At 48.1% G+C, this 23,237-nt stretch overlaps 1 protein-coding gene across 1 annotated transcript; it reads right to left on the bottom strand.

Moving 5' to 3' along the window:
• Nucleotides 1-759: 759 nt before the first annotated feature.
• Nucleotides 760-21,720, bottom strand: SSH3 (slingshot protein phosphatase 3). The gene is made up of 14 exons (XM_081170443.1): nt 21,400-21,720; nt 16,472-16,509; nt 13,969-14,158; nt 11,327-11,445; nt 9,792-9,863; nt 7,719-7,784; nt 7,300-7,494; nt 6,509-6,602; nt 6,113-6,241; nt 5,296-5,342; nt 4,853-4,999; nt 3,495-3,695; nt 2,186-2,621; nt 760-1,961 (listed from the first exon to the last, which is right to left on the bottom strand). The coding sequence occupies exons 1-14, from the start codon at nt 21,463-21,465 to the stop codon at nt 1,458-1,460; spliced, it is 2,304 nt and encodes a 767-aa protein (XP_081026569.1). The 5' UTR covers nt 21,466-21,720; the 3' UTR covers nt 760-1,457.
• Nucleotides 21,721-23,237: the final 1,517 nt, after the last annotated feature.

Raw genomic sequence — 23,237 nt, 5'->3', positions numbered from 1 at the left:
TGAATACTTTCTGGTTCTGCTTCTCAGTAAATAACTACGCTGAAATCTTGAGTCTCACCGTCAATTACCAAGGGCAGCTCTCGCTTTCAGCTGGAGACAAAAAAAAAATATACATCCAGCTTCCCCATATGACAATGAGACAAGCTACTCTATTAAGTTCCTAGCTCTGTTCTTTTTAGCAGGCATGAGATGGCGGCGACGTAAAATTACGCAACGACGCCATGGCGCAAGCAGGAAGCGGACCGAAAGGGTTGCTGGTAACTGTAGTTTCTCCCCACCCTCCGCTAGAGGTTCTGATGCTTACATGTAATGAAACCAGGCTCGCCAATTCTCCCTGGGATTCGTCAGCGCTTGGAGAAGTTGGGGCGCGTGTGACCATGTGCTTTGCTGTCTGCACACTCTACCTACTGGTCACATGGTGAGCTGCGCCCTCATTCTGCATAGGTAAAACTCAGCTCACCGCACGATCGAGGGGCCCACGGAAAACTGATTCTGCAAACAGCCCTATGTTGTGGGATGCTTTATTGACCCGTTGTTCCCTAACGCAAATGGCCAGTGGCTAAAATGACCAGCTATTACCATGCAGCCACACTGTCTTTAACAGAGCCCCACAGGTGTGTGGATACTGAGTAGTCTAGCCAGAGGAAAAACTGTCCCCCGTTTCCCTCCCTCAGGTAGGCGAGTTTGTGGTCACAGATTAGGTCCCAAGCATTAGGACACACATTTCAAAGAAAAGGACAAGACCAGAGTTCAAGCAAGTGGAAAGTTAACCAACTTTTTTATTCCCAAGCAAAGTGAAGCTGGCAATGGCACAGTGGTTGTGTATGTGTGTGCAAAAGTAAACAGGGGCCGTTTCTTCCCCGGTTAGGATCACAGTGAGATACTACTTCCCTGGCCCCACCTCATAAAGTAGGGATGTGGGGAGCCCAGAGCCCTCCTCATGTGCTGGACTACTACTCTCATCATCTCTGACCATTCACCATGCTGGCACGGCTGGAGATAGTTAAGAGCCCAGCGACATCTTGGGAGGCCACAGGGACCCCCGCGGCTTTAACAAAGGGTAGTGTTATCAAAAGTGAGTTGAAGGAAGAAGCAGAAGTGCCCTGCAGTATAAATCTTGGAGCTGTGCAGTCTTCAAGGCCATTTAGAGGTCTGAAATAAGTGGTTGGACAGAGCCCCACAAGAGCGCTGGTTGCCCCCAGTGCAGTTCCATAGCTATGGAAAGAGATGGAGAGCCTGTGAAGCACTATAGTCTCTTAAAGGGATGGTCTCCCTCCTCTTTCCTGCCCTTCTCCCAGGCAGCTTTAAATTGCCACTTCCCACACCAGCTGCCAATAGTGCTTCAGGCAGAGGAAAGAAACCCCCAACAATAGGAAGTGAACCTGTTTGGCCTTCAGGGCTCCATTTATCACTCCACTTATGAACAGAAGAAAGGGAGAAATGCCACAGCAAGGGTTTCACCCTGAGTTGGGGTCCATGTCTACGCTGGCCTGGCGAACCATCCGCCGGGACCGGGAGCAGGGCAAGGAAGAACAGAGGGCAGTGCTTTCCTCAGGTTTGGATTCCTGAGGAGAAGGGGACCGGAGCTTGTCTGGTCCTTCGGGATCTGTGTGTCCCTCAAACTCCTTGGCCCGGCTCACCACCAGGGCAGCATCAGCCAGCTGAGCCACAGAGAGCCGGTGTTGTAAGGCGGGCCTGCGGCCAAATGGGACAGGGCCCTCCATGCGCTGGACAACTTTGCGCACCCTGCCTGGTGCCGGGTAGTATGAAAGCTGCTTGCAAACATGGCGACGTCCCCGGTGAGCCCTCCGCCCGCGTCGCCTGGCCCTGCGACCCTGAGCCTCCTCTTCCTCTGGCAGTGGCGCCTTTGCTGTAGAGTCTGTTCCTGACCCTGAATTCTCTTCATTTCGGGGAAATGGCTCAAAGGTCACAGTCTTCTTCTTTTCATCATGAAGAAATACCTGTTGGAGGAAGAAGAGGTAGATTGAATGAGGGCCAGCAATTACAAAGGGTTTTCCTTCATCCTGCCTCTACCATTCATCTTCGCATTAGCTGAGGTTTCAGATCCACTGATTTATCCATTGCCATTTTTGTTTCCCCTGTATGCCTTGAGGCTCCATTATAAGTTCCCTTACTCTTTCCACTTGCCTCTCTCTGGAAGCATGCCCTTACATGACCCTCTTACCTCTTCCTCAGCAGCACACTCTGGTACAGAGATGTGGCGTTCTGGGCTGTCCATTTCACTGATGCTGCGCATGACAGCATAGAGATTGATGCGTTCCCGTCTGAGCGTGGCTGGCTTCTCTGGCACTCTCATCGTAGCCAGGTGTCTTCGCACTTCCTCAGCTCCAGAGTCATCCGATGCCCCAGGTTCTTCTGTGGCCTGAAGACTGAGCCTGGGACTATCAGGAAGGTCCACCGGATGGTGAGGTTCTTCAGGAGGTTCCCGCAAAGGACGAAAGCAATACTGGGGGGTTGTCACTGGCTCCTCTGGTTCTTCTTCTGAGCTTAAAGTCTCATAGTATGGGCTTCCTGAAGGATCACTGCTGGCATCACTTATATCTGGAGAACCTTCTGAGTGGGCATCTCCTGCCTTTTGTTCCCATAGGCTGCTGTGTCGGCTGCGTAGTAACATGAGGTGAACAATGTAAGAGATTATTCAGCAAGGAATGCTAAATAAAGAGCCAAATAAAGAATGGACTTTGAATCCGGTCAGTTACAGTGAGAAGCATTAATTACACATATTAAAGATAATCACAATGTCTATTTAATTTTTGCTGCACTATTAGTGTGGGACAACTTTGCTATCAGTGCCTCCCTGTTTAAGATTAAATATTGTGTGCATAGCAATACGGTGGTACCTCAGGTTACATACGCTTCAGGTTACATACGCTTCAGGGTACAGACTCCACTAACCCAGAAATAGTGCTTCAAGTTAAGAACTGTGCTTCAGGATGAGAACAGAAATCGTGCTACGGTGGCACAGCAGCAGCGGGAGGCCCCATTAGCTAAAGTGGTGCTTCAGGTTAAGAACAGTTTCAGGTTAAGTACGGACCTCCGGAACGAATTAAGTACTTAACCCGAGGTACCACTGTACGAAACAGCCCTTTTTAACTGGAAGAAGTGCTCTGGAGTGGAAGTTGGAAATGGAGCAGTTGGCATGGATGCCGGATCTTTTCCTTGCCACTCTTTGGCACCCCCATCATTTTTTTCCACACGGAATATTTCCTGTTTGCCTTTGCACACAGGTGCTTAGAATCCCAGGAAAGGGAGATCTTCTCTGATCCCAATAGCCACACTGAAAGTAGATTTTCCAGTCTAAGAGGATAATCATGCTGTTGCATGTAACATGTAGTTTGGTCCTTGGACAATAACAACAAAGCCTTCTGCTGTGGTCTGATCAGGCTGGTCAGCTGCAGCTCCCATCAGTCTCCCTTGCCCTCCCCACATACATACACAGTGACCAGACCTGCACTCCCTCCCCTTGGGTTTACCTTGCGTCCAGAATGCCCTGATAAAGCTCCAGCTGTCTCATGAATCCTGGATTGGGGTGGACAATTGGGCGTCGTTCCCGTACATGAGAAAGGGCCTGCTCAAGTGACCACCCATACTCCTTCATGGCATATGCAATCACTGTGGAGCCAGAGCGGCTCACGCCCATCTTGCAGTGCACCAACACCCGAGAGCCTTGTGCCCTGTGGGGAATGAATATTTGCTATAAGCAAGGCTACAACATCACCCAGGACAGTCAGGAAGTTCAGCATCCAGTTGCTGTACCCTCAGCCAAGAGTAGGATACCCCAGCTTCTTGGCCTAACTCAACACTTGCCAAGGCACAGATTAGGTATATTATGCTAAGGCCACTGTGCTGTGATCATGATGAATCCAAGTGACTGACTATCCTTGCTGCTTGGAAAACATAATGGTTGTTCAACAGCCAGTGTGGTGTAGTGGTTAGAGTGGTGGACTAGGACCTGGGAGACCAGGGTTTAAGTCCCCACTTGGCCAGGAAGCAAGCTCGCTGTGGCCAGTCACCATCTCTTAGCCTAACCTACCTCACAGGGTCGTTGTGAAGATAAACTGGGGGAAAGGAAAACAGTATGTGCTACCCTGAGATCTTTGGAGGAAAGGTGATATATAAATGTAGTAATAAAAATAAATGAAGCAGAGATATAGCTAGGGCAAGGATGGGGAACTTCTGCCCCTCCGTATGGTGTTGAAGTCTTAACCCCCATCATTCCTGGCCATTAGCCATGCTGATGGGAGTTGCAGTCCAACATCATGTAGAGGGGGGTCACAGTTTCCTGAATGATGAGCTAAGGCAACAATGGGAATTTCCAGATATTGTTTCCAGCAGTGGTGATTGTAGCTCTGAGCTATGAATCCTCCAATATGGGAGGAGATGGCTGGATTCAGCTGCTTGCTCTTCCAAACGAGTAACTGGCTGTGTCAAATCTGACAGAGATCAAAAGCTAGGAACTGATGGCATTGTACTTCTTAATGAAGCAGAGGGTGCATTGGGGCAACCCAGTCTGATGGGATCATCATCATCATGGGCTGTGCCAAATTCTCACCTGCAAAATATTCTGGGGTGAAAGGAGAGAATGGGCTGACAGTCCTACCTGGTATCACAGGTCCTCTCAAACAACAGCTGACATTTCATTCAGGGAGGTGGGGGCTTTTTGTGACAAGAGCCCTCCTCTTCCACCTCAGCCCTTGGATTCCCACTGAAAAGCCCATTTCTGTGCCTGCAATCCCGTTGACTAGATGGGGACCATGTTGGTAAGCCAAGCTTGCAATACATGAGTGCTGCAGCTGAAATCGCAACTACCATTTTGGTGTCCACTTCTCACCAGGCAGCTGAAATGAAGTTGTAGGTTTCCTTCCAGTGTGGCAGCAGCTGTGAGGTTTCCTCATCGTAGAGCCGGACATTCATGTACGTAAAGTGCTCTGGGAAGAAGTTGTCGATCTCACGGGTGACATTAAGGATGTGGCTGACCCTGTAAGGCAAGGCAAGGAGTAATCAACAGAGAATGTGAGCAGCTTTTTTTCACCATGTTTTTAGCATGGCCTCAACTAACTAAACCATGTCCCATTTCCTAAACATCCCCCACTGCAGTTGCTCAGTATCTCAGAGTCGGGTTGGAATGCATAGTAGAAATCCCTTCTGACTAGAAGGCAAATTTACACGGAGAGGTGTGTCAAATGGTCATCTCAGTGTCCAAGGAATCCAGATCAGATGAAGTTCCCGAAGGTACTAGTTTTGCTCTCCGAGCAGCATCTTTTGGTGACATACCTGTTCCTCTGAAGCTCCTCAAAGTTGGCTGCATTCCATTCAGAGCCCTGGGACAAAAAGGAACAACACCATTCACAGAGCTCAGTCCCAGGTGAGTGCAAATAGTTCACAAACATTCAGCCATCCTGCAAATGCTCATTAAATACTCAAAACCGAACACATTTGGCCAAATCATGTGGTAGAGTCCCTCCTAGCTTATACCACTGCAGACTGGGCAGGTGAAGGAACTGAGGTTTTGAATATGCACCCAACAGAAAAATTGCCAGCATGTAGAAAGATAGCAGAGAGTCATCTTCCTGATCAAGTGCTTGGTTGTGATTTTTATGTGAGGGAGTAACCGTGAACCGCCCTGAGACCTACAGGTATAGGGCGGTATACTAATTTAATAGTGCCTGTCCAGTTTCTTAGGTCAGCTTCCAAGGCTGTTCTGTATGTTCCACCACCTGTTGAGGCTAGACTGATGGCCACCAAAGATGGAGCCTTTTCAGTGCAAACCATCCATTTAGGATTGCAGCCTTAGCTGCTTGCTGTGATTTTCAACTTTGTATGAAGTAAAGAATATAAATCTGCTGCCCCATGCTATCTCTCAAGAAGGCCCTGTAGGTAGTAAAAGGGAGAGGCTTTACAGGGGGCTTTGCTTCCTTTTATGGTGGAAGGGAAGGCAAAGCCTGGAGGCCTCAAAATAACGGCAAGACTTCCATCTTCCTGCCATTCCAGGAAATAATTTTGAGGACTCTTGAGAGGAGGGACTGCCATTTTTAGGGGCCTGGAGCTCCAGTCTGCTGGCATCATGGATCCCTTTCCTGTACTTCCTCACCAAGTAGAGATAGTCAAAAATCCTGGAGGGCCGATCCATCTGAGCCATAATGAGAAGCATTTCATTGTCAATAAACTCCTTATAGTCGTTCAGGCTCCGACCGGCTCTCCGCTCCAGTTCTGTACGGATCTGCAGGAAGAGAGGGAGGGAGCTTGTGAGTGCCTGAGGTCCCTTTTGAGCCTGGCTGCTTTTTAATGACATGCCCATTCCCTGTCCCTCACCCATCACTCCAACCCCTATACATAACCCTGCTTTCCCACATTCCCTTCCCAGTCCGTTTTACATATCTTGCTCCCATACCCCCTCTCTCTCTCACACCCCCCCCCACGTCTCCATTCCCTCACATTCTCTCTCCCCCGGCCCCTCCTCCCTCACCCCCTTGGCCCAACATCCCACCTCCTTGGAGGTGATGTTCTCCAGGTCAGTGGTGGCCATCACCTCACGCAGCTTGGCCCGGATCATCCGCTCTGTCATCTCCTGTGCTGTCGGCCTGAGGCACAGAGACGGAGGGTCGGCAAAGCTCTTGGCTCGCCAGACTCTGCCCCAGACACCATGACACACCTAGAGAATCCCTCCCCCATTGGCAGTAGGGTTACAAATCTTGACACCATGCCAAAGCTTTGCATTTCCCTAGATAGCTTTTACGCATTTGTAAATGTGCTCGTTCATTTATTGCATGTATATCCTGAGCTTCCTCTGAGGGCCTTATTTATTACTCCCCCCCCCACACACCTCAATTTTATCCTCACAAGTTGCTGTGAGGTAGGTTAGGCTCTGACTGACCCAATATCACCATGTGAACTCAATGGCTGGGTAAGAATGTTAACCTGGGTCTCTCTCAAGTACTAGTTTGGTACCCAAACCACTCCACTCCAGTGCACCACAAAAAGTGATGCTACGTGACCTGAACTGGGGGTGGGCTTCTGCTCTGATCTGTGTCTCTGATCAGCATCTCCCTCCCTCCCTCATTATTACAAAAAAACAAAAACAAGGACCCTTCCCTTTCATGACCTGTAGAAGAACTTTCTGCACAGTAGTCCCTAAAACTGGCTAGCAGGGCCACCTGAAATGTCTGTGCTTTGGACTACTGCATGGTATCGAGTTCCACCTTGGAACCACTGCAGCTCTGCTGACTACATCATTCACAGCCTATAACCAGCCCTAGGAGGGGAAGGGCCATCACTGACTGGTCAGAGAAGGCTGCAGGAGAAGTGGGCCGCACAGATTCCAAGTCGGACATGGCTAGCCATTCATTAATGCAGCTCTGCTCCGAGTTCACAGCCTTCTGATACCACTCGGTCCAGCTCAACGCACTGCCTCCTGGGAAATGGTTGTTGCAGACAGCTTCGCTGCATGCCTTGTGCAGCACTTGCAGCGCTGACCTGAGAGCAGAGATGACAATCAGACATCAGAGATGCGCTAAAAAAATCCTCTGAAGGCTACCACTGCCATCAGAGAAATGCACATCTCTCTTCCCTTTTTCCTCCATAATGCCCCTCTCCCAGCCTACCCAAAGCAATAGTGGCAACTATATCCTTGTTCCCCACATTCATCCTTTCCCACACATGTCCTTGCGCTTTTCACCCTACCTGACAGCCTTGCTTACCACATGGTCTGGACTGAAATGGGCTTAAAGATACGGGTCTGCCCACCAGACGTCACACTGAAGCCCCTGGGGAAAGAGAAGGGGAGAGCAGTGTCACAAGTAACTTGGGAGCGCTCCACCTGAGATGCAGGTATACGGAAAGAGGCAAATAACAATGCAGTACTTGGCACAGTTGTGAAACTAGTTTGAGATCTTCTATGGTGCCAGGTTCCATTTGTAAGCAAAAAAGAGAATCTGATCCTTTTCTGCTCTTGAGATCTAAAAGTCAGGATAGTGTTGCTTCTTGCCTTGTGCAATGGCAACAACCTTAATGTACGCATTCTAGAAAGGATGGCGCCAGCTGAAGTCAATATTTTAGGTATGCTTCTTCTGCACTGCTTAATCCTTCTAAAAATTCTCAGCCTCAGCAAATAAATTATTTTTCTCTCATTCTAACCATAAAGTTTTCTGCAGGGGACAAGTTAAATATGGAAAATTCTAACAACTCGACTGAGACCAGGCCAGTTGTCAGGCCCCACTGAGTTTAGACTGTGATTACTTTTCCTCAGGAGGGGGCGGGGAGCCAGAAAAGTAAGTTGCAAAGCAGTATCTGTGTAACTCTGGAAGTTAAACAGACGGTTGTATTTTATGTGCGGTATTATGACGAGGCCTGCATTGTGGGTTTGCCCCTCAGCTGTTGGAATGCTCCTGTGACTTTCCTGACTATGCAGTGTAAACTAGCCTGGAGTTTTCAGGGAGCTATTGATTTCCCTTCTGGACAAGGAAACCTGAAAGTCTGATTGCTTGCAGTTGTGGTTTAGTGACTGACCAGTGTCCTGTTTGAGGAGTTCTGATTTTTTTGAAATGGCAAATGCACTGAAGGGTGGAAAAGTGTCTGCTTTTTATTTATCTATTTTTTTTTTTGGAAGGTACAATTTGGATTTATGTTTTTTTTTTTTTTTGCCTGAACCCCCAAAATACATTGGGTTGGCCCTGAACCCTAGTTAGACCTCCATCATCATCATCATCTAGTTATAGGTAGGTAGGCATGTTGATCTGTCATAGTGGAAACAAAATAAAAAAAATCCTTCCAGTAGCACCTTAGAGACCAACTAAGTTTGTTATTGGTATGAGCTTTCATGTGTATGCACACTTCTGCAGATACACTCAATGTATCTGAAGGTGCTACTGGTCTCTAAGGTGCTACTGGTGCTACTGGAAGGATTTTTTAAATTTTGTTATCATCATAATCATCATCATCATTTATTTATGCCCCTCCCATCCGGCTGGGTTTCCCCAGCCAATCTGGGCAGCTCTCATCAGATTCAAAACAGAATAAAACATCAAACATTAAAAACTTCCCTAAACACGGCTAATTAAGGCCCAGAAGTCCATCTCTTTGCTCTTTTATCCCCAAATATGGCCACTCAAGGCCTTTGTACCTCAAGCTCAACCACCTTCAACTGCCTGAAGCTCTCCTGCTAACTCAGATGACTCTGCCTTTTACCCCCTTTTGCCCCTTATGCCTAGAACTGTTCTCCAGGAAACCTGTGTGAAGTAGACCTTCTTGGATTTCCTTCAAAACATACCTTTCCTGTGAAAAGTTTGGCATGAACACACATACCCTAGTCCTCTTCCATCATGGAACTAAACACAAGAATGACTCACTGAAATAAAGCTGTGCACATTAGTGGTGCTACATGGCTATTATTAACAACAACAACCATAAGATGAGACACAGCATGGGGCAGGCTCTCAAGGAGACTTTTTAAGAAAGAGAGACCATGCAAAAAAGAATGGTTGGTTTCCATTTAATACTGGAGGGAGAGACAGCAAAAAACACAAACTCTCCCGTAGCTATTCAGGACGTAAGTGGTTTGTAGTCTGTGGAGACCATTTTCAAGTCAGATGAGAGAGCAGGCAGTGTTGGTGAAACTGGGCGAGGAGAAAAATAAACACACACCAAAAAAATGGCCTCTCACTATCTCAGTCTGTTTGAGTATCCTAGTTTGTTTGCAAAGCACAGAGCTTATATGAGGATTACAATTACATGGAGCATTGTGGGTGCCTGGTGGGGTTAGGTCTGTCTCTTACCCATCGCCATCAAGGAAGACCTGAGTGTCACTCCAAAGTGGAAGCACCATCCCCAGTGTGCAGGCAGCCGAGCTGGGAGGTAAAGAGAGAAGAGATCAGGTAGCTACTGAAGGGGTTATTATAGTCCATGGGTAGGCAAACTAAGGCCCGGGGGCTGGATCTGGCCCAACCGCCTTCTCAATCCGGCCCGCAGATGGTCCAGGAATCAGTGTGTTTTTACCTGAGTAGAATGTGTGCTTTTATTTAAAATGCATCTCTGGGTTATTTGTGGGGCATAGGAATTCGTTCACCCCCCCTCCAATATAGTCCAGCCCCCCACAAGGTGTGAGAGACAGTGGACTGGTCCCCCCCGCTGAAAAAGTTTGCTGACCCCTGTTATGGTCCCTGTGCTTGTCCTACAAACGTTCCCCATTCACCCCATCTGCACTCGCCTCTTAACCTGCTTTTTCAATAGCTTGATCAGCATTGTAAAAATCACTGATAGCAAAGCCAAGCAAGCATTCCAGAGCTGTGACAGAGCTGCTTGGCGAACTGCACAGCTATCTTCCATTCAGCTCCTTGATTTGGACGTCTTCCTGCGGCATGCTCGCGTGCCTGTGCCCTTACGGAATACATAAACAAAGGTTCTTCTGGAGCACAGACATTGGGAATGGGGTGGAGAGGAAAGACTGGGTGAAGGGTTGCCAAACCAGTTCGACCAGGGAGTAAAATACATTAAGGAGTTTAGATACACACACAGCGAAGGACAGAAAGAAAGCACTCTGAAGCAAAGATGCTTTCGATAAGGGTTTTGAACAAACATCATGCAGAGAGAAAAGGGGTTGTGTTCTTCCAAGTGCATTTTCTTGGAAGCATGCCCCATTAATTTCAACGGTACTTGCCTTCGGCTAATGGTAATTTGGAACACAACCTTGGTTATTGAAGCAGAGAATGTTGCCTGTTCCCTATGCATGTTTGTTCAGAAGTAAGATCCACCGCATTCAATGGGACTTACCGTATTTTTTGCTCTATAAGACGCACCAGACCATAAGACGCACCTAGTTTTTGGAGGAGGAAAAAAAATATTCTGAATCTCAGAAGCCAGAACAGCAAGAGGGATCGCTGTGCAGTGAAAGCAGCAATCCCTCTTGCTGTTCTGGCTTCTGGCATAGCTGCGCAGCCTGCATTTGCTCCATAAGACGCACACACATTTCCCCTTACTTTTTAGGAGGAAAAAAGTGAGTCTTATAGAGCAAAAAATACGGTACTTTCAAGGAAGTAGTATGCATCAGCCTGTAGTCTAAGAGACTTTCAGCACAATCCTAGTCATGTCTACTCAGAACGAAAGTCCTATATAATTAAATGGGGCTTATTCTCAGGCAAGTGGGTCAAGAATAGAACCTTATTGGGTATCTCATTTTGGTCCTAGCCTTGATGAAAGACATCATGCAGAAGATACAAGGCAGGACAGTATAGACAGCTGGAAGCTTTCTAGCTTAGAAGTGCCTGGGCCCCACCCCTTCTGCTTCTTCGTGCTCCTTCCCTTGTCATCTCACCCTTCTTCAGGGAAGTCAACTCCCAGCAGCACCATCTCACTCTTGCTCTCCACCTCTGCTGCTGACACAACCAGCAAGTACCGGATCCGGTGAGCTCGAGCCGACTCCAGCCTCACAGCCTGGAGGAGGGAAACAAACATACAGTCCTTGCAAGACTGTCCCTGTGTGTGTCACCTCCACACATATGACAGTAAGATTCCACCATAACTGTTGGTGGTGCATTTGGCAGATCCAGGGATAGTTCTTTGTTTAGCACCACCAGCAACTTCTGAAAAAAATTCCATGATTCCTGAGACCAGTGTCATAGCTAAGTATCATATTGTTACTTGTGTGGAAATAACATAAGATAGCAACTTGGGATAATCCAAGTAGGACTAAGACAGAGTGCCCCTTGTTCCTTTGTCAGTAGCCATTTGTGCACTTTTCAGTACGAGGGGGGAAAGGGTTTTGAGGAGAAACTCCATTTACATTTATCCAGAAATAAGTGCATCACATTTTCATCTCTGAGCCCAAGAGCCCCTGGCACTGAGGTTCTCAAAGCTATTAAATCATCCATTGAAAATCATATTATACAAGGCTTTTAGCACAAAATCATTAGGAAATAGAAGGGAAGTTTCAGAAAAAGGCCCCCCACCCCTGGATTAAGTGAATGCAGTTTGGCATTGCGTGGTAGGATCAGAGGGAAGAGCCTCTGGACCTAAGTGTTATGGGAGTGTTTTTCATATTTTTCTTTCCACATTTTTACTTTCCACATTGGCAAATGCCATAGATCTTCAGTAGTTTTGCCAAGGGGTTTGGGGCATGTTCTAGGAAGACACACACAGAGAGGGGGCAGGGAGTGTTATTGTGGACCACTAGACAAGCATATGAGACCTCAGTACTGACTTGCCTGAACTGAGATTATACTGGACAGATGCATGTTTGTTTATTTAATTCTCTATTTTCCACACTGCAAGGGAAGATCCGCAGTGGGGAGCAAGCTATCTTTTAGGGCAGCTTGTCTGCTGCTACTGAACTTCCGAATGAGCCACGTCTGCTAAGCTCCTGAGAACATCAGCAGCTACCAAAAAGCAGCATGAGAACCGCTGCCTTCAGGAACTGCCCCAGGTACCTGGAGGCTGTTGTGACTCACTCTCTAGAAAAGAAAGAAAACCCAGCACATGCTACTTTGGAAATCTCCCAGCAGAGTCCCCAAAGCCAAAGCCGGGATCAGACTCGGCAGAGACGCCAGCTCTGGCTGTCTGCCCAAGTGAGCAAAAGCCCCGCAGGCCATAAATGGGGAAGTGGCTGCAGCTCCCGGCTGAATGTCTGCTGAAAACCACATTCCTCAAGGAGAGGAATCCCTCGCCACCCTGCTCTGAGCCTCCACAAGCGTGGACAATGAGGCTCTCAGAAGCCAGGCCTCTCCAGCACAGAGTTTTGCAGCAGGAAGGCAAAGCGGAATCATATTATCACAGGACTCCCAGGCAAGAGGCAACACAGATTCTAGAATCGTGCTAAGAGGAGGAGAAAGGTGAAGATCAAGGTCAAGAGGAAGGAGTTAATAGTCGGGTGTCTACTCCACAGACCAGCTGAACTAGCCTGGGAAGCAATCTGGGTCACTAAGGCGTTCTCACTGAGGCAGTAAACTTGTGTCCTTTCAGGCTTCAGGTGCGATCCCACGATGGAAGGATTCAGTCATGTGAATCCCACCCACAGCCTGAAGCGATACTGTCTAGACACAGGTTTAATGCCTCTTAGAACTAGGCCGGAGCCTGAGGGCACACACCTCCCTTTTCTGAAATATTGTGTCTGCAGAAAATAGCCCTCTTTCATTTCAGAACAGTTGTCTCTTGTGGCACGGCTTGCCCAACCAGGCCTGTAGGACAGCAGCATGGCACACTGGGTTCAGCTGGTGGCTCTGGACAGGAGCGCAGGAAAGCACTTATGCCATTAAGGAAAGGAATCCCACTAACATACATTTAAAGCACAGCTATACCATCTTAATAGTCACAACTTCCCATGGGAGCTGCAATAAATAAAACAAACACTCTGTGGTGATGAGGATGTTATTGTATTTGTTTGTTACTGTGCTATGTATTTTTGTGTTTTTATATTGTAAATCACTCTGTGATCCTCGGATGGAGGGTGGTATAGAAGTTTAATAAGTAATAAACAAATAGTTTACTAATCACAGACCTATAGTAAACAGCACCAACCTACAGGGCTCTTTGGGGTGGGTGAAGCCATGTGCTTTAATTGTAATTTGTGGGTGTTACTACAGAAGGTCAAGATAAGATCATTTGATGAACAGAATGAATCTTAAACTGGCCTGGCTTGGCAGCAGAAAGCTGGAATATTTTTTGTTCCAATAGTAAGCAATGCTGAGCCAGGCAGGGAAGGGAATTTGCCCTGGGTGTTGGGCCTTGGCAGGGTTGAGTGGGTGGAAATGGAGACCGTGCTGATTCCAGAACAGGAGGAGGGGAAAGGGCAAAGGCCCTGCCCCAAGCAAACTCTTTTACAAGGCAGTCAAAAACACTGAACTCCATAACCGCCTGCTCCAGACTCTTTATCCGAAGAGGCACATTTTGTGGTCAGGCCAATTGCTTTCCTGTCTCTTGTCATCCACACTCTGCCGTATCTCCCTGCCCTCACAGTCTCACCAGCCGGATGCTGTCTTCTGGCCGCATCAACCCCACCATTTGCTGTAAGTGCTGCTCCTGTTGTTCAGCCGCGGCATTCTCACTCTTAGGCTTGTGGTCCAGGGGGGTGGCTGGGCCTTCCTGCACAGACTCCAGCTTTTCTTCTTCCTGCAGGAGCAAAGCAGCTCCTTTGACCATGACGAAGCTGTGGCTGAAAAGGGAAAGAAACGGAGATAGGTAGAAAAACCCTCTTGCGCCAGAAGGAGAGCTTGCCCCATTAAATCCTTCCTCATTCTAAGGGGGAATGCAGGAAGCTGCCTTACCCTGACAATGATCCATTGAACTGAGTGTTTTCTACACTGTTCAGCAGCAGCTCTCTAGAGTTTCAGGCTGGGAATCTGTCCCAGTCCTACCTGGAGACGCCTGGGACTGAACCTGAGACCTTCTGTATAAAAGGAGGTGCTCTACCACTGAACTACGGCCCTTCCCCATGAACGCTTGGGAGCAATTTGCAATTACAGAACAGTCACAAAATCTGAAGTAGTCCAAGAGAGGCAGGCCTAGCCATCAAGGCAAACTAGGTAGGTTGTGCTATCTAGAAGCCTTAAGGCCTATTAAATGTATACAGAGGTGGCAGAATATTGGAAAATCACATCAGATTTTAAAATAAAATGTTGAAAAACGTTGATTCTAAGGAACATATAACCAATATTAGCTATACTCAGCTGGAATACAAGCAAGCATTTTAGAAATTGCAACCTTTTTTAAGAAAAATATGTCAACATTGATTTATTACCTACTTAAAAACAACAACACAAAGTATAAGGAATTCCCCCCAAGAGTGCCTTTCAAAATATTTTTTAAAAACTATTTGCCGAATCTCCGCTTTTCTCACACTTTTTAAACAGAGATGTGTGCTCTAAAAATGACTGCCAACCCATGACTAATTAGACAAAAAGGCTATAATACTCCCTACATGCTACACACTATTGTGTTTAACAGTGCTCCCATCATTTTTCAAAAAGCAGAGATTATCTAGGGGAAGCGATTTAGAGTGGAGGAGAAGTAGGGGAAGTGGGCAGTAGCTGTTCCCCCAGTCATTATTTCTCTGTTCACCTCACCCCCCTGCCCCACCTGTAGAGTTCAAAGGTGTTTGAAAAGATGGCAAGTTCTGTTACAGAGGACGAGGGAATTAGATCCTTCCAGTTCACCAGAATTAGAGATCTTTCCAGTATACTGTACATTTATATTTAATGCACAGTATCCTCCCATGTATTTGTTTGGTGCACATTTTCCATTGCAAGATAATTTATCCTATTCCCCACTCTTCTTTGCAAGGTTTTTCCCCTCTTTTCAGAGCAACAAACATGCAGTTGTTATGCTTTTGCTGCACACAATCTTGTCTCAAGATTGCACTTCTCTTGTGAAAATGTAATTCTTCCCTCCAATGCAATTGGGACTGCGGTGTACAATTTGGTTTTGCAAATGTCATGGGATATTAATGAGGAACACAACTCTCTCCTCTTCCTCACCACCAAACACCCACATCAGTTGGTTGCTGTGACTCAGGCATTGATAACCTTGAGTTTGGATTACTGCAATGTGCTTTATGTGGGGCTGCCCTTAGCTTGCCCTGCAAGCTGCAACTGGTGCAAAATGCAACAATTAGACAACTCACCGGGGTGCCTTACCACATGCATATTACACCACTCCTACAAGAGCTCCATTAGCTGCCACTTAGCTACTGACCCAGGTTTAAGGTTTTGCTTTTGACCTATACTGCCTTAACAGTTTGGGACCAATTACCTGAAGGCTCCCTTTCTGCTTCTTGCTCATTACAATGAGCTATGGCACACTTTTTATGTGTGTTTGGCAGTAACCAAGAAGAGTCTTCTCTGTGCAGGCACCCTCTCTCCCTTCAGCTTAGAAAGGCACCAGAATATGCTCCTAAATGTGTGCTAATTTTTGATTCCAGAGTATGGTCTCATGATTTAAATTTACTCTGGGTCACTGCTGTCTTTTTAACCTGTAGCTTTTTTAACGGTTTAATTTGTTATGATATCTTTTGTAGTACGCCACTTTGGATGCTTCATGAAAAACAGGGTAAAAATAAATCAACTATTTTTTCCTGTTTGAACTCCTACACTATATTTTTCTAGTACAGGGGCTCTTGGTGCAGCACTAGTTGTTTTTTTTTAAAGTTAGAAGAAGCAGCAGCAATGCTCCACCTTCCTGCACCGCCACTACCCACTGCACTGTTTTGGAATATTTATACTCTCTTCCTTCTGCATTTCTTCACGATGCAGCTCCAGCATTGGAACCATCTTTTAAAAAATAAGTTGCAAAGTGCAACTGCCCCCCCCAAATGCCTTAAGGGGGGGTGTACTCTGGTGCTGGGTTCCTGCTACTGGGAGTAACACACTAAATCCAAAACATTTTTTTAATAAAATGGTTTGGGAGGACCCTGGCCTTTTTGTTTGTATGTATGTGTGAAGGGACAGGATTACAAAGGCTAGCTCCTTACCGTCGCTGCAGCTGTCTCTTCCGAGGAAGCTCTTCATCCTGCAAGGGAATTCCAGGTAGATCAGTCACTTCTGATCCAGAGCAAAGAAGAAGAAATCTCCTGCTCCAGATTAAACGATGCTCTAAGTTTCCACACATGTGGCACCAATCTCCTAGACACGGTCATTTCCACCAAGGGCTGTCCCAAGGCATTTTGCTTCCTGAGCCAAAGGGGCAAGATGCCGCTCCCCTTATTCCATATGCAGAAGCCAACCAGGCAGGCCCCTGAATATCACCTGAACAGTGGAGATGGGACAGCATCCTCCCTTGGACCTGAGGGCAGCAGGCTGGTTTGGGAACTGCAAGGCAGATCACATGGCACACTCAGTTCTACACTCGACTCTACTGAGTGCTCTACACTCCTCAGCAAATGCTGCCCAAAACAGCCATCTTATTCTGCCTAATGGTAGAGGTGGCCCTGCCACCTAGGTCTTCCAGAGGTAAGCAGGTCCACACAGAGCAGGGGGCCCTCAGAGGGCTTTTGTTCAGCCGGAACTCTCCGGAACTCAGTCCCAGCACCTCTCAGGTGGGCACCACTGCCATTCTAAGAGAATGAGGGAGGTGTTCATGGAGAGTTCCAGAACCTCTTTTTCTAGAAAAATGGCACTGACTCCTCAGAGGGCTAAGCTGGCTGGGGAAGTCTGCCAGACTTGCACTGTCATGCCTCCTAGCCAACTGGGGACTCCCACCCCAGGCCTCAGACAAGCTCTGCATGGGCCTGGGGATAAAACAGTTTGACCCAATTAAATCACTGAGGCTTTTACCTTGGTGGGACTTGGGAGTGATAGCAGGCTGCCTTTCTTTTAAGTGATGAATAAGTTTATTTGTCTAGACCACAAAGCCATAACATACAGCAATGCACAAACATTGTAAATGCAGGCTGTAAAACCATAAAATATTCTACCATTTATTATTAAAATCATCTACCTCATGCACAGCTGAAATGTTTTAAGCTCACGCTTGCCAACACAAAAGGCATACAAAGAACGCACTGCTGGTGAGCACAGGTTTAAGGGCTTTTCCACACTTGCCTTTCCTCTGGTCTTTTCCAGGGACAATCAGTGCTTCAAAGGTACGTGTCCAAGGAACTTTTTATTTTTTGCTCCAGAGCTTTCCCTGCAAAAACCCACTCTTTAGTATTCAGTCGGAGCACATGTCAATCTGCAGAAAACCAGAATTGACATTTGCTCTGATTTCAGAGGGAAAGCTCTGTGGCAAAAAAGAAACACACTTGAACACAGAGCTTTAAAGTGCAGACTTGTGCCTGGAAAGAGTGGGGCAAAAGGTAAGAGTGGAGAAGGCCCAAGTTCTGGCGGGCTACACCCATGGCTGGGGCAGGTGGCTGGCACCTTCCATAGCAACTTCAGAACGATTCCTTTATACCAGAAGAACCAAACCACCTCAAAATTGCATTTGCGCTGTTGGCTCTGCCATGGAATAACCCAGCATGACATAATGTTCCTGTTCCAAGCAGTCCCTTCTGTGCCACAAGCACAGAACTGTTATGCCACCTCTGATCCCGAACATCAACAGGACTTCCATACTTCCATATTTTACAGGCCCCAAGCGACAGCCTGACTTTGTGCATTGGTGTTTGTTTTGGATCATTTTTTATTATTTCAGAAGAGAGAAGGACCAAGTCTAAGCACTGAAGCTTAAGGTCTTGGAAGCCTTGCTCAGCTTTCAGAAATCTGCAATTTCACAAGCAGGTTCCCAATTTATCTCAGCACCAAAAGGGTTAGAGATGTTCTCTTTTTATGGGGGGGGGGAGTAAAAGAAAGAACCCCAAATGTCTCATCATGCAGCTAATCAAATACTAAGGTTGCATGCTACAATTAGACACAGGATGCAGAGATCATCCCCCTTCACAGAAGCTGGCTTGGTTCTCAACCTTATTTGAAAGAGATGTTGAAGTAGCTAGCCTTTCATTATGGGCCTACAAGTCAGGGCTGGATCTGGGACCTATGGGCAACAGATTCCAGAAGGGTGCCATTTTCCTACCTCCAATTTCTTGTCTTCATGTCATTAAAAAAAACACTTCAGAACTGAACAGAAGGTCACCATATTGATTTTCGCTTCAGGTGGAAAATCAGGGCTGGCTCTACAGTGAATATGGGATTCTGCCATAAAAGGGATGCTTTTATAAACCTGCTGGTTCTTGGCCTATATAAGAAGCTAGAACACTTGCTGAAGACAAAGGTGACCAATTAATAACAATCATAGAATTGTAGAGTTGGAAGGGACTCTGAAGATCATCTAGTCGTCAGTATTATTATCCCTGCACTATAGATGGTGGGGCTGAGGCCAAAAGAGAGTGGCTTCTCCAAAGCTACAAAACGAGTTCCCTGCTAAGGCAAGGGTCAAACCAAGGACTTTGCAGCTCAAGCTGTTAGCTACTACACTAATTCTTAGCATTCTGCACCAAGCCTGGACATCTTATGTCCCACTAAGCTGAGTGTTCCCTGCGGACCACATCTATGGGCTGAGAGGTGCTTTCCACCATGTTTTTTGTAGGTCCATATCCCCTATAAGAAATAAACTAGATTTATCAAGCCTTGTGCGTTTCACAATCTGCGACTGGTGGTCTGTGTTTGCCCTGGTGGATCACAAGCTGTGCAGACCTGCACAATGTCACAGTTTCACAGCTGAGGGCTGGTGGGTGGGTGGGAGGGAATCCAGCTTGGAAATACACAGTGTGGTTCCATTTTAGGACACTGCTAGTCTCCCGTCTCCTTGGAATGGTTGCAAATATTTTCCTGGAGCGGCCTTGAATTCAGGCTCTTGCATAACCTTATCTATGTGATTCCTAGTCTGTTGGCAATTTCCTGTGACATTTTTAAGCATGGAAAAAAACACAAACCTTGTCCCTGCCACTTCCTAATTGCCAGCTCCTTGCACAATGTCTAATTATGCTTGAAATGCAATCAGCCCAGCAAACTGCCAAGCTTGGGGTGTGAGAACTCTAGCACTAGGCACCCCAGTGCAAAGGGACACAGAGGTATCCCAGGGTTGGTGTTCCGGGGTGGGGAAATCTTGCTTTTCTGAGGCTATTTTGCAAGGGATATTTTTTGCTGCCTTCCACGGGCCCCTGACGTTGCAATCTGCAAGGAACCGACAGGAAGTGGCAAGTTGTGAAACTCCCTGACAAGTCACTTATTAATGCCCAGTTCTCCTACACAGGATCCTGAGCTGTCAAGAGCTGATTAGAGAAAGAAAGGGGGAAGGAGTTAGGACTGGGGAAAGCATATCTGTGGGGACCCAAGCAAGGAAAGGCAATTGACCACTGTGGCATGCGTTTGACAGGCTTCCTTACATGGATAATTGAGAGAGAGAGTTGATCAGGGAGGGAAGGAATCCCACAACAAGGCACCCTGTGTGGGGCAGAGAGGCTCAGGCCAGAGGAGCTGAATGGGCGTTTCACAGCTGGCCCCTGCTCTCTGCAGCAGCCGCAATGAGGAGGGACTGTGAAGCTCAAACATTCTGGCTTCATGCAGCCAGATTATTCCACTCTGTATGAACCCCTCATTCCACCCACCCATCCAGGAAGGCTATGAGTTGTGCAAGCACCCAGCCCAAGGAAGATGCTGGTAAAATGCCTCCACCATACCTTTCTGTGGATGCCACATACTCAAGATCATGCCTTTGTATGCCTCTCCCGCTCCATTAGGCAACCCAGAACTGTTTACAATAAGGTTACCAGATGTCCCCGTTTCCCGGGGACAGTCCCCAGATTTACAAATCGGTTCCCTGACAAAATCCACTGAATTTGGCTGAAGTTGAAACGTGTCCCCAAATTCATTGAAAAAAATCTGGTGACCTTAGTTCTACCAGCACAGAGGTAGTTGCCTCTGCTTGGACATTTTAATACTACTCCATGAGAGGTGTTAACATAGGAAGCTGCCTTAGACCAAATTAGACCACTGGCCCACCTAGTTCAATATTATCTCTTCGTGGTCTGGCAGCGTCTCTTCAGGGTGTCAGGCCTGGAAACTCTGGGAATCGAACCTGCAGGCAGAGCAGATGCAGTCTAGAACATAAGAAGAGTCTGTTGGATCAGGCCCAAGGCCCATTTAATCCAGCATCCTGTTCTCAGAGTGGTCAAACCAGATGCCTACAGAAAGCCTGCAAACGGGGCACGACAGCAACAGCAGCTGAGCTTTCCAGCAACTGGTATTCAGAAGGATGGCGGCAGAACATAGCCATCATGAGGATCTACAGGCCTTCCCCTACAAATGATGGCTTTAAAAAGAAGAAGAAAGCCCATCCTTTTGACACTCTGTGACTTACACTGAATGCAAGTATGACATAACAGCTAAGTGGAGTTCGTGTTTCAGGTCGAGACTGGCCCACCTTGAGTGGCAAAGGTGGGAAACACGAGTCCCTGCTGCAGCAGGTAAAGAAATCCTACACATAAGAGTGGAAGACCATCGTTTTCTTTCCCTATCCCACTGGTGCTACTGCTTCATCCCAGGGAGCTCCCTCTACTGGGAAGAAGAGGACGGGGAAATCTCTTGCCTGATCTTTGGCGCTTGGGCCCCCTTCTGTGCGCAATGCCGCCCCCCACCCCGCGCAAGCCAGTCCTTCTTCCGACAGCGCCCCTGCAGGGAGGTGCGAAAACAAACGGTCAGATCCTTCGGGGCCAAAATGGTGCAAGGTGCAGTCGCTTGCACAGCTCAGCATACAGCTTGCAATGGGAGAGAGAGGTGGCGAGAAAGGGGCACACGATGGCGCAGCCGTCGAAACAACACCCCCCGCCGGCCCCAGAAAGGGGATGATGGATCGCAGCCGTGCCTAAAAGAAGAGCCGCTGCTGTGTGGGTCCCGTCGGGGGTCAGGGTGGGGTTCTCTTGGGGCGGCTTGAGGCTGGGCTAGAAGCGGCGTGCGAGCTCACCTTGCTGCCGGTGGGTGTCGAGTGGCCGCTCCCCGACGGGGAGCGACAGACGGTCACCAGCGCCATGCGCGGCTTGCTGCGCCCTTCCTCCGCTCCCAGCGCGCGGGGAGCCGACGGGGAGCCGACGGGGAAAGATCGTGCCACTCGGCGCCGCTGCAGACAGCCTCCAGGGGGCAGGCGTGCCCAGCCTGCCGCGCACTCCCTGGGTCAGGCCAGGGTGGAACCTGCCGGCCGTAAACTTTCTTCCCCTGCACCCGGCTGCCTTAACCAGGAAGCTCAAGGATGCTGCGCGGCGGAATCGCGCACGTCCTTGGCGGGAGGCTCTTAAAGGAACCAGCCCCAAGACGCGGCAGGGTTTTCCCCAGCCGGGAGCGGAGGTGGGAGGAGCGTCGGGCTGCTCAGGGCTCGCTTCCCCAAGCCGCAGTGGCACCCTACCATCACAGGGGCCAAGGCTCAGCCCCGGCACCTATTCTGAGTGCTGCTAGGCCTGCGTATGATGGGAAGCGGGGTAACAAGCGCCTCTGAGCAGAGGTGCCAACTTGAATGAAATATGGGGGTGGGGGAGAGACAGGTAAGCCCGGACCCACATAATCGATCACATGACACGCACACTATTTGAATGGCAAAGCCCATCAACTTCTTTTTTTGGGGAGGGGGGCGCTCAAATATTTTATAAAGGGGGGGCGAAGGGACCACAGCGGCCCCTAGGAGTTGGCTCTCATGCTTCTGAGGATGTGCGGAGGTTGCTGCAGCTGCTGTGAGATTGCTGCTTCTTCTGCCTCGGGAGTGTTGGTGCAGCCGTGTGAAACGGAGGAGGCTCTCTTCCCGCTGTGGCCTGAACATTAGGGAGGGCGGCGAGCACCGTGTTTGTTTGTTTTCATGCATGCAGTTAAAATCTCAGCTAACACCAGAGTCGGAGCTTAAAATGAAAACCTAACGCCTTACCGCTGCTGCCAGTCCCCCCCCCCCCGCATATTACTACAATGACTCAGCAGGTGGTCGAGCGAACGTCAGATGCTGGAGAAGCAGCACAGCGCCCCCCCCCCACACATCAGGCACGACGGCCGCATGGAGCCCACTGCCACCCCCGCCGCATATCGGGATCCAAAAAGCAGCCTTCCTAATCCATAGCACAGCTGAGCTACCCACAAGCACCGCCTTGCAAACATCACCAGCTGCTGATACCGCCGGGCCAGGCTATCGAAGGTAAAAGTAAAATCTGTTCAGAACTCAGCAGTGCTGAAATTCTAAATGCTTCGGATATTGCGGAAGGCTGCCAGCAGGCGACCTAGATAGACACCTAGCTCTTCCCCCTAAAAGCTCAAATTGCTAACCAGTTCTCATTGGAAGCAGTTTTGATCCAAATCATTTCAAGCAACTAGCCCTTTGTAAGGGGGATGCTTTTAAAAAAATAATCAAGGAAATGATCGTATATTTTAAAACATTAAAGTGCAAGTTGCATAGTGCACACTAGTTTCCACAGTTAAACCTCCAAGAACCATAGAATTGGAAGGTGCCACAAGGGTCATCTAGTCCAACCCCCTGCAATGCAGGAATCTTCTGCCCACACCCTTGAGATAAAGAGTCTCATGCTCTACCAACTGAGAATTTGTTAAGTGTAGAAGACATAGCAGGAACTGCAGCTAATTCCTGGGGCTTTTTGTTGTTGATGCTTAATGTAAGCTGCTTCGTGAACATAATGGAATTGTTTGCTTTGCATTTGATCTTTAAACACACAGAACCAATGAAAGGGCAGACAACCACTTCACTTTCCTACCTGCCCAAGACGCAGCAGGTGGAAAGGAGCGTGGGCAGGCGGGTCAGCGGTGTGAAAGGCA

This window comes from Podarcis bocagei (genome assembly GCF_964188305.1).
Source record: "Podarcis bocagei genome assembly, chromosome: 1".
NCBI lineage: Eukaryota > Metazoa > Chordata > Lepidosauria > Squamata > Lacertidae > Podarcis > Podarcis bocagei.
The sequence above is the reverse complement of the archived record's forward strand: the minus strand, read 5'-3'. Positions and strand labels throughout refer to the sequence as shown.